This window comes from Calidris pugnax, unplaced genomic scaffold, assembly GCF_001431845.1.
Source record: "Calidris pugnax isolate Ruff unplaced genomic scaffold, ASM143184v1 scaffold20, whole genome shotgun sequence".
NCBI classification, from domain to species: Eukaryota; Metazoa; Chordata; class Aves; order Charadriiformes; family Scolopacidae; genus Calidris; species Calidris pugnax.
This window is the reverse complement of record NW_015094510.1, coordinates 14,550,378-14,563,685: the sequence shown is the minus strand read 5'-3', so window position 1 is coordinate 14,563,685 and position 13,308 is coordinate 14,550,378. Positions and strand designations below refer to the sequence as shown.

General features: G+C 42.7%; 1 protein-coding gene across 2 annotated transcripts in view; it reads left to right on the top strand.

The window, feature by feature from the left end:
* The window catches only part of LCP1 (lymphocyte cytosolic protein 1 (L-plastin)), a 50,128-nt gene that overhangs the window by 21,018 nt on the left and 15,802 nt on the right, over positions 1 to 13,308 (top strand). For both annotated transcript variants that reach the window (XM_014966172.1, XM_014966171.1), the window contains exons 2-4: positions 10,047 to 10,137; positions 11,859 to 12,010; positions 12,759 to 12,888. In XM_014966172.1, the coding sequence (XP_014821658.1) occupies positions 10,071 to 10,137; positions 11,859 to 12,010; positions 12,759 to 12,888 (349 nt within the window). In that variant the 5' untranslated portion in view covers positions 10,047 to 10,070. The remainder of the gene's footprint in view (positions 1 to 10,046; positions 10,138 to 11,858; positions 12,011 to 12,758; positions 12,889 to 13,308) is intronic.

Sequence of the window (13,308 nt, the reverse complement as noted above, 5' to 3'; positions counted from 1 at the left end):
GTGAAGATGATCTCTAGCAAATGGCAGGCGAGATTGTGCCACCAGAAGTGCAGATGGGTGCTCAGCAGATGGCTGTCTGATTTTCTTGAAAGAAGTAGAACATGCCCTGAAACCTCTCGTGTAGAGAAACTCCAGCGTGTATCACCTTCCTCCCCACTTGCTCGTCACACAGGAGCAGTTTGCCCTCCCGAGATGGTACCAGAGGGCCTGCAGGGGGTCAGGGATGGGGCTGGGGAAACTCTACTGAGCAGACAGGAGATGTGGAAACCCCCTCTGTGGTGGGAAACTCCATGGAGGAGGGATGCTAGAGCCAGGAGGGGCGGGGAAGTACTTGCCCACCGGCTGGTAATGAGAGAGGGGATTTCTGCTTCAGTCCTGACCATGAGGTCCAGATTTACCCATCTCAGAAGCTGAAGACAGTGCTCACACAATAGGTCAAAAAAAAAAAGGAATTATGTTACTGATTTTGAATCTGCTCCCTCAATTGGAATCAAGTAAGGGTTAGGATTGAATACTGTTATAGTTTAAAATGTTTGAGATCCTATATGAAACTCATTATATTTAAACGAGTGTAGCAGTCTAGTCTACCATGCACTCCATCGTGCTGTATTATGCTATCAGGTTGGGGTTTTTTTAATCCTGTTTCCTTCTGATTTCAGTCTAAGCAGCTTAAAATGCAGCTGTGTAGCATGGAGCACAGCTATCTTGATAGAAACTGTACACTAAAGGTCATCATCATATGTTTTTTCTGAAGTATGGAAGAACTTTAGAAAGAGGTTGAGCAAAGGAGAAGGAAGGAGATGGGAGACATCAGGAGAGTACAGTGCATTCAGAAAGGTAGCTGATTTTCATACGCTTAGCCCTTTCATGCAAAACAGATGACTCCAGTGAAATGCTCATATAAATCATAAAATATTTATCAAAATGAGAAATATTTATGAAAAAAATCTGAAACAGCGTTTAGGATACTGAAGCCAGCTGTGCTGCAAGGTGGAGTAGGGGGCTCTGCACTGTCACCTCTGCAGCTGTCAAAGGGAAAAGTTGTAGGGTGGGGAATAAATCACCACCCCTAGGTGAGACAAGTGGGGTGTCCCAGCCATGGAGGCAGTGTCCGTGGGGAGGGATACCTGGCAGAGAGGGCTCAGGGACCCCACCATAAGGCCAAATTATTCTTCAGAGGAAAAGGGCACAAGAGGAGTGTGCCTCCCACTGCTCCACCCCCTGCTTTGGTTCCCCATTACACACTTAGCTCCCAGCATGGCAACCCTGCAGGAAGGGGTCCCAAGCAGCAGGACAGCCCATAAGGAAGGCTGTGTTGAGATGTGCTCTCTGGTTTGGTGGGTAGAAGGGCCTGATCACTCAGGGGCTTGGTAAGCCTCCGTGAATCCCTGCTGAGCTCAGTGAGGAGTCCTGCAAAACTGAGGACAGAACACGTGTCCACACACTACCAGCATGGGAGTAACAGCAACAGATTAATAAATCCAGGTGGAATCAGTCAAATACAAATATACATTTGTATCTAAAAATAATATATCCAGCTCCTTTTTACAGCTGGAACATGTTTTTAATATTTTCCATGCATAGAGGAACTGTTTTCCTGCTAGCAAGCTGGAAACACAGGCCATGTTCTCCTTTCCTTGTATCGGATACTGGGCTTCCAGAGGACATTTGGGACTGAGTCAGTACTTTGTGACCTGACCTTCTGCCTTTGGACTTCAGTATGAAGACCACCTCACAGGAAGAGACACATTTATCTGTACGTCCCAGGGTTTTGTATCCCATCTGCTACCTGGGTCGTGATGGGGCAGAGGTTGGGTAATTCCTTGTACCTGTATCCAAAGCAACCCCTGTAGAATCACAGAATGATATGGGTTTGGAAGGGACCTCTGGAGAACATCTCGTCCAACCCCCCTGCCAAAACAGGTCTGCCTAGAGCAGGATGCACAGGAATGTGTCCAGGCAGGTTCTGAATGTCTCCAGAGACGGAGACTCCACCACCTCTCTGGGCAGCCTGTTCCAGTGCTCTGCTACCCTCAAAGTAAAGAAGTTCCTCCTCATGTTTAGATGGAACTTCTTACGTTCAAGTTTGTGCCCATTTCCTCTTGTCCTGTCACTTGCCCCACTGAAAAAAGACTGGCCCCATCCTCTTGACACCCACCCTTTAAGTATTTATAAGTGTTGGTCAGATCCCCCTAAGTCTTCTCTTCTCCAGACTAAAAAGACTGAAGTCCCTCAGCCTTTCCTCATAAGAGAGATGTTCTAGGCTCCTAATCATCTTTGAAGCCCTCTGCTGTACCCTGAGGATCCGCTTGTCTTCCCCTACGCTAGTTAGCAAAGGTGGAACTGGGTGGGGCAGGCCTTTCCTTGCCCAATACGACATGTGCTGAATGACTGAAGATGTTTGTCAATTTTGCTTGGTTTAAAAACCACCTTTGCCCCTTCCCCATTCCCCCCCCCCCAAAAAAAAAAAAGAGAAAAAAACCCGATCATTTGGGAATCAAAATGTTCCTTTTTCTATGGAAAAATGTTTTTACTTAAAAGCTAGCTAGCTTGTGATGGTAAAGGGATAGAAAACATAAGTGACCCAACAAAAATGTAGCGTACTAAATCCGTTTTTTCTTTAAAAAAAAAAATTCTACAGACTTTGATTGAAAAATAATATGCACATATATAGTGTCTCCCTGGTAGGATGCATTTGTCACACAAAAGACATATAAGGAGAGTATTTATGGGTTCACAGCTCTGCTTCTTTAATGTCTTAATTTCCTTGAAGGATTAGCACTCCCTGCCACTGAGTGGTATATTGGAAAGAGATCTCCATTTCTTTGCAAGCTCTCTGGATTTTCCCTTCCTAAGCCCTGTTGACTTGAATTTGATTTAGGACTCAGGCATCACGTTGACAAATAAGGTCCTTTATAAAACGGAACATTAAGAAAATAACTCATGAGCATCACCACGTTGCTTTCTGAGCAGCAATAAATGTCTTTTCTCTGTGTTTCTTCAAATTGTATTCAAAATAAAATATGTGAAGTGCAACAGCTTAACAATTCCTGTGCCTGCATACAGGGTGAGATGTTGCTATTGCAGGCACCAGTCTTTTAAAATGGCTTTGAGGCAAAGAGTGTCATTTATTGTGGGCTAAACTGTGAATCTTTATCACGTACCAGGGAGAAACTATTTGCCATAACTTCAGAGAGAATCCTCTCTGTATTTCATATGCTGATTTAAACAGCAAGATCCCACTCAGATTGAAGGTACTGTAATATCCAAGTTCACATTGCTAATAGAGCCAAGTATGTTTCTGTCTACCTTAGGATTTAAATTTTAAACTCAGCATCTTTGAGGAAATTAGAGAAAGCTCTTATCCATGTGTTTATCTATACCTATTTAAATGGGGAAATAGTCAAATGACTAAGTGCACGGCTTGAAAAATGAACTTTTCTTAATGAACCTCCTTGCTTGTTCAAAGACACTGCAATTCTTTGTGCTTCTTCAGCAATTTTCAAAGTGGCTGTGCAAGAAATGCATCTGACTGACACGTGGTTCAAAACCTGATGGTATTTGCTGATGCTGTCAGTCATGATGAGTAGATGGCTAGCTAAATAACTCACCAGCGATGAAGAGACATATGGATTCTAGCTTTTATCTTGCATCATTAGCAGGAAAAAAACTATCATCAAAAAAATGCCACATAATCTGCCTGGAAGCTGGGACACCAAACAACAACAAGAGACATGGACAGGATTCTTTTTTTGTCTAAGATGGCTGGATACCCTAAAGCCATCGTTGCAAATTGTCATTGCTCCAAACTGTGCAGTAAGGGTGGGCAAATATAACATTAATGCTGCCATCCTGCTTTGCTTCGGGTGCTCTACGGATCCCCCTGCTATTTATTTTGATCAGAACAGTAAGAAAAACAACAGACAAAGATAAATATGAGAGAGAAACCTGATTAATAGCAAGTATGCTGAAAAGATGAAGTTTAATTGGGAGATAAATTGTTCTGGTTTATGCAAAATAGTATGTTTGGCTGACTGCCGATAAAATGGCTTTTCCTGCTGCATTTTAGTTGAAGTTTTTTTGCTGATGAGCACAAGACGAAACTTTAAAATTGAGGAACTTCTAGGCCACACTGTTGTGGTTATAGCATTGATTCTTCTTTCAACATGAGATCCACTGAATAATTTCTCTTTTTCTCACCCCTTAGTGAGAAAAAAATGGTAAAAACTTGTCTCCAGAAGGAAAATTTTTATCAGGGCCCAGCTCATAAATCGTCGCTTTTCTTGTCTCCTCCTCAACCCTTCCATACTGTAGAAAATCAGCTGACTGAGGCCCATAATTCGAACAGAAATGCATATGGATATATGGACTTCTGTGTGGGACCTTATGAGAGAAAGGTAGATGGAAATATTCCTGGAGAGGAATATCCTATCAGGGATATTCTGATGAGTGACCAGGAATGAAGAGGGCCCCAAAGGTGCAAGAAGTACAGGACAAAGATCGATATGCTCAAGATACTCCCTTTTCCCTTGTATTTTTCTGGCTTGCAAGACACTTCTGATCTATCATAAGAGTTTCTGTGCAATTCTGAGACCACTTCTCTTATTCCTGCCTGCTGGTGACATTGTCCAGGGTGGGCTGTGCACTGGGGGAGGATTGCTGGTGGTGCCTCTTTGATACCAGCTAGGAAGGAAAGGCTAATGCAGAAAAGAGTTGGAGAAGGATTCCCCAGCCCTTATGGAAAGCTGGAAATTTGGAAACTGAACTTGTAGATGAGACAAGAAAGAGAAAAGAAAAGAGACCGTAGCTGTGAGCTCCGATAAAGTAAAAGGCAAAGTTTTGTGTGCAGAGGGGCACACGGTCTTACGCTGCCCCATGCAACCCTAAACAGCTATGTTTTGCAACACAGTGTGCCTCTTATTTCATCACTTTCAGAAAAAAAATAAACAAGTTTGAAAACAGGAAAGCAGAAGAAATAGGGAAATTTATATATGACAGGAAACAAACACGCGGTCCTTTATGTGGTCACTCTCCAACAGCTAGAGGGGTTATCATATTATTGGCAAAGGACTAGTGCATTAACAAAATAAAGCTCTGGTGGTAGAAAGTGAGTTAAAATTAGTAATTTATTCAACTTTCTCAGCACCAAGTTCACAGTTAAGTCATTCCTGAAAACTTAAATATGTGTTTGTGAAATGTAATGTTGCCCCATAAAAGTTGCTTTTTTGCTTTGGGGAAAGGTACAACTTTATGTCTAGCTGTAAAGTGTGGTTTCGCATCTTCGAGCTTTTCATTGCCTTGCTTGCAGTAAAGTTTAAACACCAGGGAAGTGGAGAAATATATGAAACAAGGTAACCATTTAATACAAGTCTTGGAAATCTTTAGGCTTTAATGGCTTTGCCATTTATTATTTATACTGCATGGTGGATGCACACTTTGCCAAGTAATACATAACCAGGCAGCTTCTCAGACTTTGGCTTCAAAATCGAAAAGAGATGAAAGAACATCAATTTCGCCGTGTTTCAATTTAGCAATAACATTCAGGTTTGAGATTATTTTAGTTCTTCCTTTATATTCCTGACTGAAAATAGTTTGTTATTAGATCTCTTAAAACATCAGTGTGATAGTAAGTTCTTCTGAGGATAAGGTCAAATAAAAGGAGGCTTTACGGCATGGCTGTAATGCATTGGTTTGGAAGTGATGGCAGGAAAGGGAGTGCTTTGTAGAGGCTCTTTTGATATCAGTTTGTTATGATTCTCAGCAGCTTAGGTGATACCATTTTCCAATTTTTACATTAACTTGTAAATCATTGGCCTTTTGGGGAGGAAGAAGTGTATTTGCACAACTTCATTTTTGCTTTTGCAATATCGGATTTATGCTGTTTGGCCAACAAGGATGAAGTGTCACTTCCAGGCAATGTGTAATCCGGATGTCCTGGTGCCATCTGAAGCTCGATCTGTCTCAAGGAGAGTTTTCCTTCTGAATTTTTATTACCTTCCATTTCTTTCTTGTTGGCAATTCCACTGTCTTTCTTGCTCTGACCTGCGGAGCTGTCTTCCCCTCCTCAGCGTCCTGCCCCCACATCTGAGCATGGGCTGACTTTCATCTTGTTCTCTCTGAGGAACTTCGATTCTTTCACTGATCTTCGATCACGCCAAGTTCAAGAGCCTTCCTCCCAGCTGCTGCTGACCTTCAAAATCTCATTTGTACTGATGATAGCTAAGCTGTTTGCATTAGTTCCTTCTCAAACTCCCTTCCCTCCTGCCGTGCCTCCCCCCTGCCCAGTTTTTCTCTTTGCTTCTTGCCATACATCTCTGTGCTCAAAGCCATCGCCTGGTTCACACCAGCTGATTTTCCCTTTGCTCCTCCCTCAGCTCCTCAACAGCTCTTCCCTTCAAAGAAGCTCTTTCAACTTGTTCATATTGCCCGTCATCTCCACATATTCTCCTTTGCTCTTATAGCATCCTTTGCATTTTTTTTCTCTGCATCTGTCTTGTCATACTGATTTTGCAAATGGTTTGGAGCAGAGCAGTGCACTGTATGCTTACAACGCCTTGTGGATTATCAGTAATTGAACTATTCACCCAGGGTTGTTGGATGCCTTCTTGATGGGATGCCCAAGGTGTTTTCAGTTTTCATTGAGGACGGTGAAGTGCTGGAAGTGTTTGTCACCTAGAAGTAAATGACTCTGGTCTTGGCTGATAAAATCAGAAGGGAAATATTGAGCCTGACCTCCCTCATCATTATTCAGAAGCCTTTTATCTTTCTGTGTGCCTAAATATAATCATTTACTTTTAATGATCTAAGCAAAATAATCAGTTTATATACCAAAAAGTAACTTTTTGAAGGTGAATTTTTTCCTTTTTGCTGTATGTTGCTAAAGCTCTGGGCTTTTACTGTCTTTATTTCCCTGTGTTTTGTTTTTACGACTTGAACAATTTAAAAAATGTCAGCAATTTTAAATTGGGAATAACTCTGAAACCTTTAATCTTAAAACCCTGGTTTTGATTAGTTATGTGTAAATTTGAGGGCATTCACACACTTTGCTGAGGTCTTCTGGCTGCAGGTGAGCCCAGAAGACCTGCAGTGAAGACTTTCAACTCTTTCCTTGCCTTTATTGCAGTTCCTTGCCAAAGCTGGGACTAGAGGTAACCCTGAAACCATATAGAGGTGGAAGCCAGAAAGGGATTTTCTTGCTGGTATGGGTTTTATGTGGCAGACGTACTGCGATGGGCACCACTGTCAAACCCTCACAGAGATCTCGATGGGCGGTGATGCACTTGATCTGCCAAAAGAGCTTTGCAGATGGCAGCATAGGGCTGTCTGATAGAGGCTGACAGAGATCCAAATCTCACCACTGCATAAAGAGAGAGCGGGTTTTTAGTCAGCAATACCAGGTGATGTTAGATGCTGTATCTGACAGGCTGAAATCAAGATAGATAATAAACTACGTGGATGAAAATGCAGAATAAACTCAGTCGTGTGCTGGAGTGGGCAGTGATGATACCTCCATTGCCCGAGTACAACTACTCCTTGGGTGATTGAGGACCAGTTCTCACACTCGGTGCAGTTTCATCTGAAGGGTAGCCACCTTTACAACACAGTGCATAATATTGGCCTAACAAGGATGTCAGAGGGGTTCATTGTAGCAAAGCCCTTCATCCTATTCTGTATTATCAGTATAAATGGTTCCCATGTAAACATATATGCTGTTAATAGGATCCTTTGCATTTAACAGATCAGTTAGTTACTATCAGAGGCCACAACTTCTTATGCAATTTCACTGAATTTTTAGAGTTGGAAGGGACCATAGAGATCATCTAGTCCAACTCCCCTGCTAAAGCAGGATTGCCTAGAGCTTGTCAGAGCATGCAAGTCCATTTTATTTTGGTGATAATTTTTTCTCAAGGTTATAAAACTCTTTACAAAAGTAATGTGTTAGGCAGCTACCTGTGATGTTTCTTATCTGTTAAGCTCTAGAACAGTCTTAATGCTATTAAAAGTTGTGTTGCAAATCATGTTGCTTGATCAAGTTACTGGACTGGAAGGGATGGTCTTGCAGTGGAATGTAGATTTTCTTGCTGATAGTGTAAGATTTTCATGTGTTCAGGTGCATTTTAGGTAACCCACATGTCGCAAAAACACACAGCGTGCAACAGAAAAAGATTGGTAGTGAGGAATCAGAGGCAGGAAAGATGAAGGAAAGATAGTAGGATGAAGAAGGAAGACTGGAACAACTGGAACAGGTTGCCCAGAGAAGCTGTGGATGCCCCATCCCTGGAGGTGTTCAAGGCCAGGCTGGATGGGGCTTTGAGCAACCTGCTCTAGTGGGAGGTGTCCCTGCCCATGGCAGGGGGGTTGGAACTTGATGATCTTTAAGGTCCCTTCCAACTCTAACCATTCTATGATTCTACAATTCTATTATTCTGATTTTACCCTAGGATACATAACCCACATTGCTAGTGGATCACAGGGATTTTTACAGGTGATCCTTGACAGTGTGGTGGTTAGAACCACTTTTAATATTATGTTAGTATTCAGTAGCAACCACCAACTCCATTGTGCTGAAAACTGCACTTGAGTTCTTGTGCCCCAAGAGCGACTCCATTGTGGATTATGCTGTATTTGTCTACTTATGGAGGTTGGAGTGAGGGAACAGATTTTTCTCTGGAAGCTGTCCTCACCCTAAAATCACAGTGATGAGGTAGAAAAAGGGTACATGATGCTACAGGGAGACAGCAGGCAAAAAGCCAGCCACATGAGATTGCCTTTGGGCTGTTTCAAAGCCATGTCCTTCGCGGTTCTCACTGATACAGGGAATCAATTCATGAGTTCAGGAGAGCATTAAATCTGAAGCCCAGCCAGGCTGTACACAACTCCATGTCTTTGTAGAGGGCTATAGCAAATCTGCAATTTTTTTAATTATTCCTGTATATCTTTCTATAAAGTTTGGAATCCAAGCCTCCAGGATGCAATGTTTGTTTTAATCTGGGAACGAGGTATTTCTGATTTTTTTCCCCCTCATTTGAACACTGTAGCTACAGCAACAACTTTTCAGGATCAACTCAGGTTTCCATTCTATTCTATTTAAATAGTTGCTTGGTTAATTAATAAAGAGACATAGGACACTTGAGTCATTCTCACAAATACAGAATAATAGTCTGTCTCCTGAACAATTTCCTCGTGAATAGATGCAAGGGACAGTAGATGCATGAAAAGGCAGAGGGCCATAATGTGCATCTTCTGGCAGTGTATTAAATGATGTGACAAACAGAAGTAAACCTTCCCTTTCCTGATTATTCTGAAAGGTGCCTAGAAGGGGAAAGTCTAATCCTTCCTCCCACTTTGTATCTTTGATGAGAGGAAAGGCAGGAAAACTCCTTCCAGCCACCCATTCCTGAAGTGCCACCCAACCTCAGGCACTAACTTAGATACCTGAGGGGGCAAGTCCCTAAACTCTCCCTGTAGCCAGGATGAAAAGTAGCCTCTGGGAAGCCCAACCTGGCGATCTGAACGCCTTGTGAAGAAGCTTCTCTCCATCCATCCACCCTGAAAGGGTGACCAGCCTCCTCATTAGGTACTCAAAGGGAGGTGGTGCAGATATCTCCCGGGGCTCCAGCTCCAACCTGGAGCCCCAGAGGCAGGCAGGGCTGCCACTTCCCTGCCAGTGCTGCCGACGAAGTATGTGATAAATTGCGTTTCCAAAGGGGGAATAACACGAACCAGCATGATTTTCTCCACTTTCTTCATGGGAAATAAAAGTTAGCAGAGGTAGGATTTAATTCCAGTTAAGTTAGGGTAAATAAAACTGTTGGGATTTTGAGCAGGGCCTGGCAAAACAACAGGAGGGACGTGGATTTGTATCTCGCGTACGCAGCGTTTTACCCCTTCACTTGATTTCAGGATGCAGAGAGGGTTTTCCTCTGTGGAGAACTGCTGTGGGACTTCGAGGTCGCTCTTCCAATCCCAAGTGAAAACTCCTCTTTTTCATTGTGATTGCAAACCCACAAAGGCACCAGATAAAAACAAGTGCTTTCTTTTTGCAGACCTGCCCCTCAGAGAAATAAGAAATGGCGTCGACAGCGCACTTCTCGGAGGAGGAGATGGCAGAGCTACGAGAGGCTTTTGGCAAAGTGGGTGAGTAGAGCCAACAGGAAGGGCGCTGCAGAAGTGTGAAGACGTAGCAAGCTCTTTTCTCATCTGCTGGCCAGCCCTGAGGAGATGGAGCTTAGTCCAGCGCTGATACGCTGTGTCACAGAAACCACAGAAGGTCCTTTTCCTGCTGCTGGAAACCACATCAGCACACTGCAGAGCAGTGGCCTCTTACCGGAGAGAGACGGCAGGGCAACGAGCTGTGGGGTTCATGAAATAATCTCAAAAGCTGTATAGAATACCATGCTGGAAATGCTCTCCAGTGTTTTCCTAAGGGTATTGTTTATTCATGGAAAGTTATTTGGAAGGCAAAAAGTTTTTATTTTAATGCAAATTGAGTACTCCCTCTGGGGAGGAAGAGTCTGGAAAGGACAAATGTGCAAATGGCTACAAAATTTGTAATCCTTTTACTATGACCTTTTAAGCCACATACATTTTTGAAGTGTGTGCTTCCTTTCCAAGCCTTAAAAGGTCTCATCTGATTTGTCTCCTTGGAAGTCACGCAGACCCATCCCAGTCTACCCAAATTCTAATAAAAGGTCCTTATGCTTCTGACAGCTCACTTAACTTTTATTAGCAGATCTGTCAGCCTCGCTGGGTAATGTGTTAATCAGTTGTCCTTACTGCTTCGGGTGATGGGTTGTTTGATTTCTGAGCCCACAGTCGTGCAGGCTGGCAATCTTAAACCTCCTGTCGCTGTGTGTGCCCAGCACACATGATGCACTGACAAGGTGAATGCTGGAAGGAAGCTCTTGTTACCCTCCCAGACATTTCCTTTTGTGGTGTGTCTTCAGAAATGGGTGGGAGGCTCTTTGCAATCTGCATTACGCTGTGCTGCTGAGGCTGAGAGCCGAGTGCCTTTTTGCTGCGTGCAACAAGTGACTCACTTTGCAACTCACCACTCAGGAAATCAGCCCGTGCTTCTTTGAAATCACCGCGGCCTCTGGGCCAGGGAAAGAGCCTGCAGAAGAAGAAACACACATATATATATTTATAACCCCCAAATATAAATATATAGCCATATGTATAACTATACACCTATATATAAGTGTACATAACCATAGAGTTTTAACATAAACTCTTCATGCAATAGATTAATTTTCCATTTTTCTTTGTGGAGATTTTAACAAAGTGGTGCAAAAGAAAGGACTATTTAACCCATATTGGTGATCTTCTCATAAAATCTGGCCCTGGATCTTGTAACAGGCTCAGCAGGACTATCTGCGTTAACACCATCAAAGAGAAACACCCAAGCTTTTATTTTAAGCATGACCATATGCAGTTCCAAATCTCTAAAATCTGACTTCTGATCATATTAGATGCAGAAAATAGTTCAATATAATAAATTATATCTACAAATGCGTAAGGTGTAACTCTGTATTCCATCAACTCCATTTCTTTAGCTGTTCTGTAGACAGGATACTCCTTCTATAAATCACTTACATGTTTGTCTGTAAACTTGGAAAGTCAATTATATCCATCTAAACCTAGCTTTGTTAAGATATTGCTGTATGTCCAAAATATACAAATTCATCACTGTAAGTTTTTGTTTGATAAATAGTGGCTGTAATTTTTTCTTTGACTGTGAATGACACTGCAGTGGTTGAAAATACTGGATTTCAGGTGAAATAAAACCAGCAGGTTTTGTGTGCATAAAATTTCATTAGGCTGATGTAGAATCTGAATGTTTGCTTTAATCTTTGCAGACATCAGTGGGAACGGCTTCATCCACGCCAATGATTTAACAGATGTGTTGAAGGCAGCCAATCTCCCTCTCCCTGGATATAAAGCCAGAGAACTCATTCAGAATTTGACAACCACGGGGGAGGGCAGGATCAGCTTTGATGAATTTATTTCAGTAAGTAAGATGTTTTTTATTTAGTAAGATCCCAGGCAGGAGACTCAAGGTAGTCCCCAGGGCACAGCAGAGGCACAACCACAGGGTCTCATGGGCACCTAGTTAATCCAAGGAGTCTCCTCACTGGAGAAGATGAGAGCAGGAGGTAACAAAACTAGAAATTCTACGTTTAACTGGGCCAAGGTACACGAATGCAGGTGCATATTGTATAGACTTAATATCTATCAGTTTGGTGGATGCAGCGGGATGAAGTTTTTCAGTTACAAGCTCTGCAAATGTTATATTCTGCATAGGTGGTTATGAAAAATTTCAGCAGATTGAAACTAAAAACTTTATGGGGCATTTTTTCTACTAAAAAAGCTTCTTCTTTTTTTGAACAGGGATGAAAGCAAATGCTAAAATAGTGGAATTTCCCTTTGGATGGAGTAACAAGTTTTTACTTCTCCTTTCTTCAAACCAAAACTGTTAAAGTCCCTCCTCATACACATTTTAGCTCTGTGGTTTCATACCATATACATTTCTTTTACTTACCTGGTCTTTGTTCACTGCTTTGAAAACACAAAAGCTGTGTATGATCTTCTTCTACCATAGTAGATGCACAGATTTTACACAGAAACCCACTGAATAATAGTTAAGCTGTACTTCCCTACGTATGAAGCAGAGAGCACATGTCTCCTGGTCTAACAGCTCACTGTTTTACCTTGGTTTAATCCTCTGAAATTTTAAAATTGTCTCTTGTGCTTGAAAGATTTTCCAAAACCTGAAGAGCGATGATGTTGCGAAGTCGTTCCGAAAACAAATCAACAAAAAGGAGGGTATTTGTGCTATCGGTGGGACGTCAGAGCAATCCAGTGCTGGCACACAACACTCTTACTCAGGTAGGTACAACTGTCCCATACAGATAGCATCTAGGAACAAGCCCTTGGAGATCATATGCACCTTATCTCAGTGCAAGCCCAGGTGCTCTGGCCTTGATGAACTTTGGCAGCTGTTGAGGCCAGGCTGGTGCAAGCCGAAGAGCTGTGAAGGTGACAAAGCACTGGAGCGGGGTCAAAAATAGTGTGAGCTGGTTTACTGGGGTGGACAGCCTTGTGGCTATGGGAGGAAGCTCCAGCCAGCTTAGCTTGCCTTACTGTACATGCATTGCAGCTCTGCTGGAGAAAAGCCTCCCAGCGTGGCTGCAGCAGCAGCACAAAGACTGGCCCATTGTTGTCCCCACTCACCAGCACGCGTTCCCTGCTGTTGCTAACCCATTTCCTTGTACATTTTGCCAATTCTCTGATAGTTTTTCTGTAAAC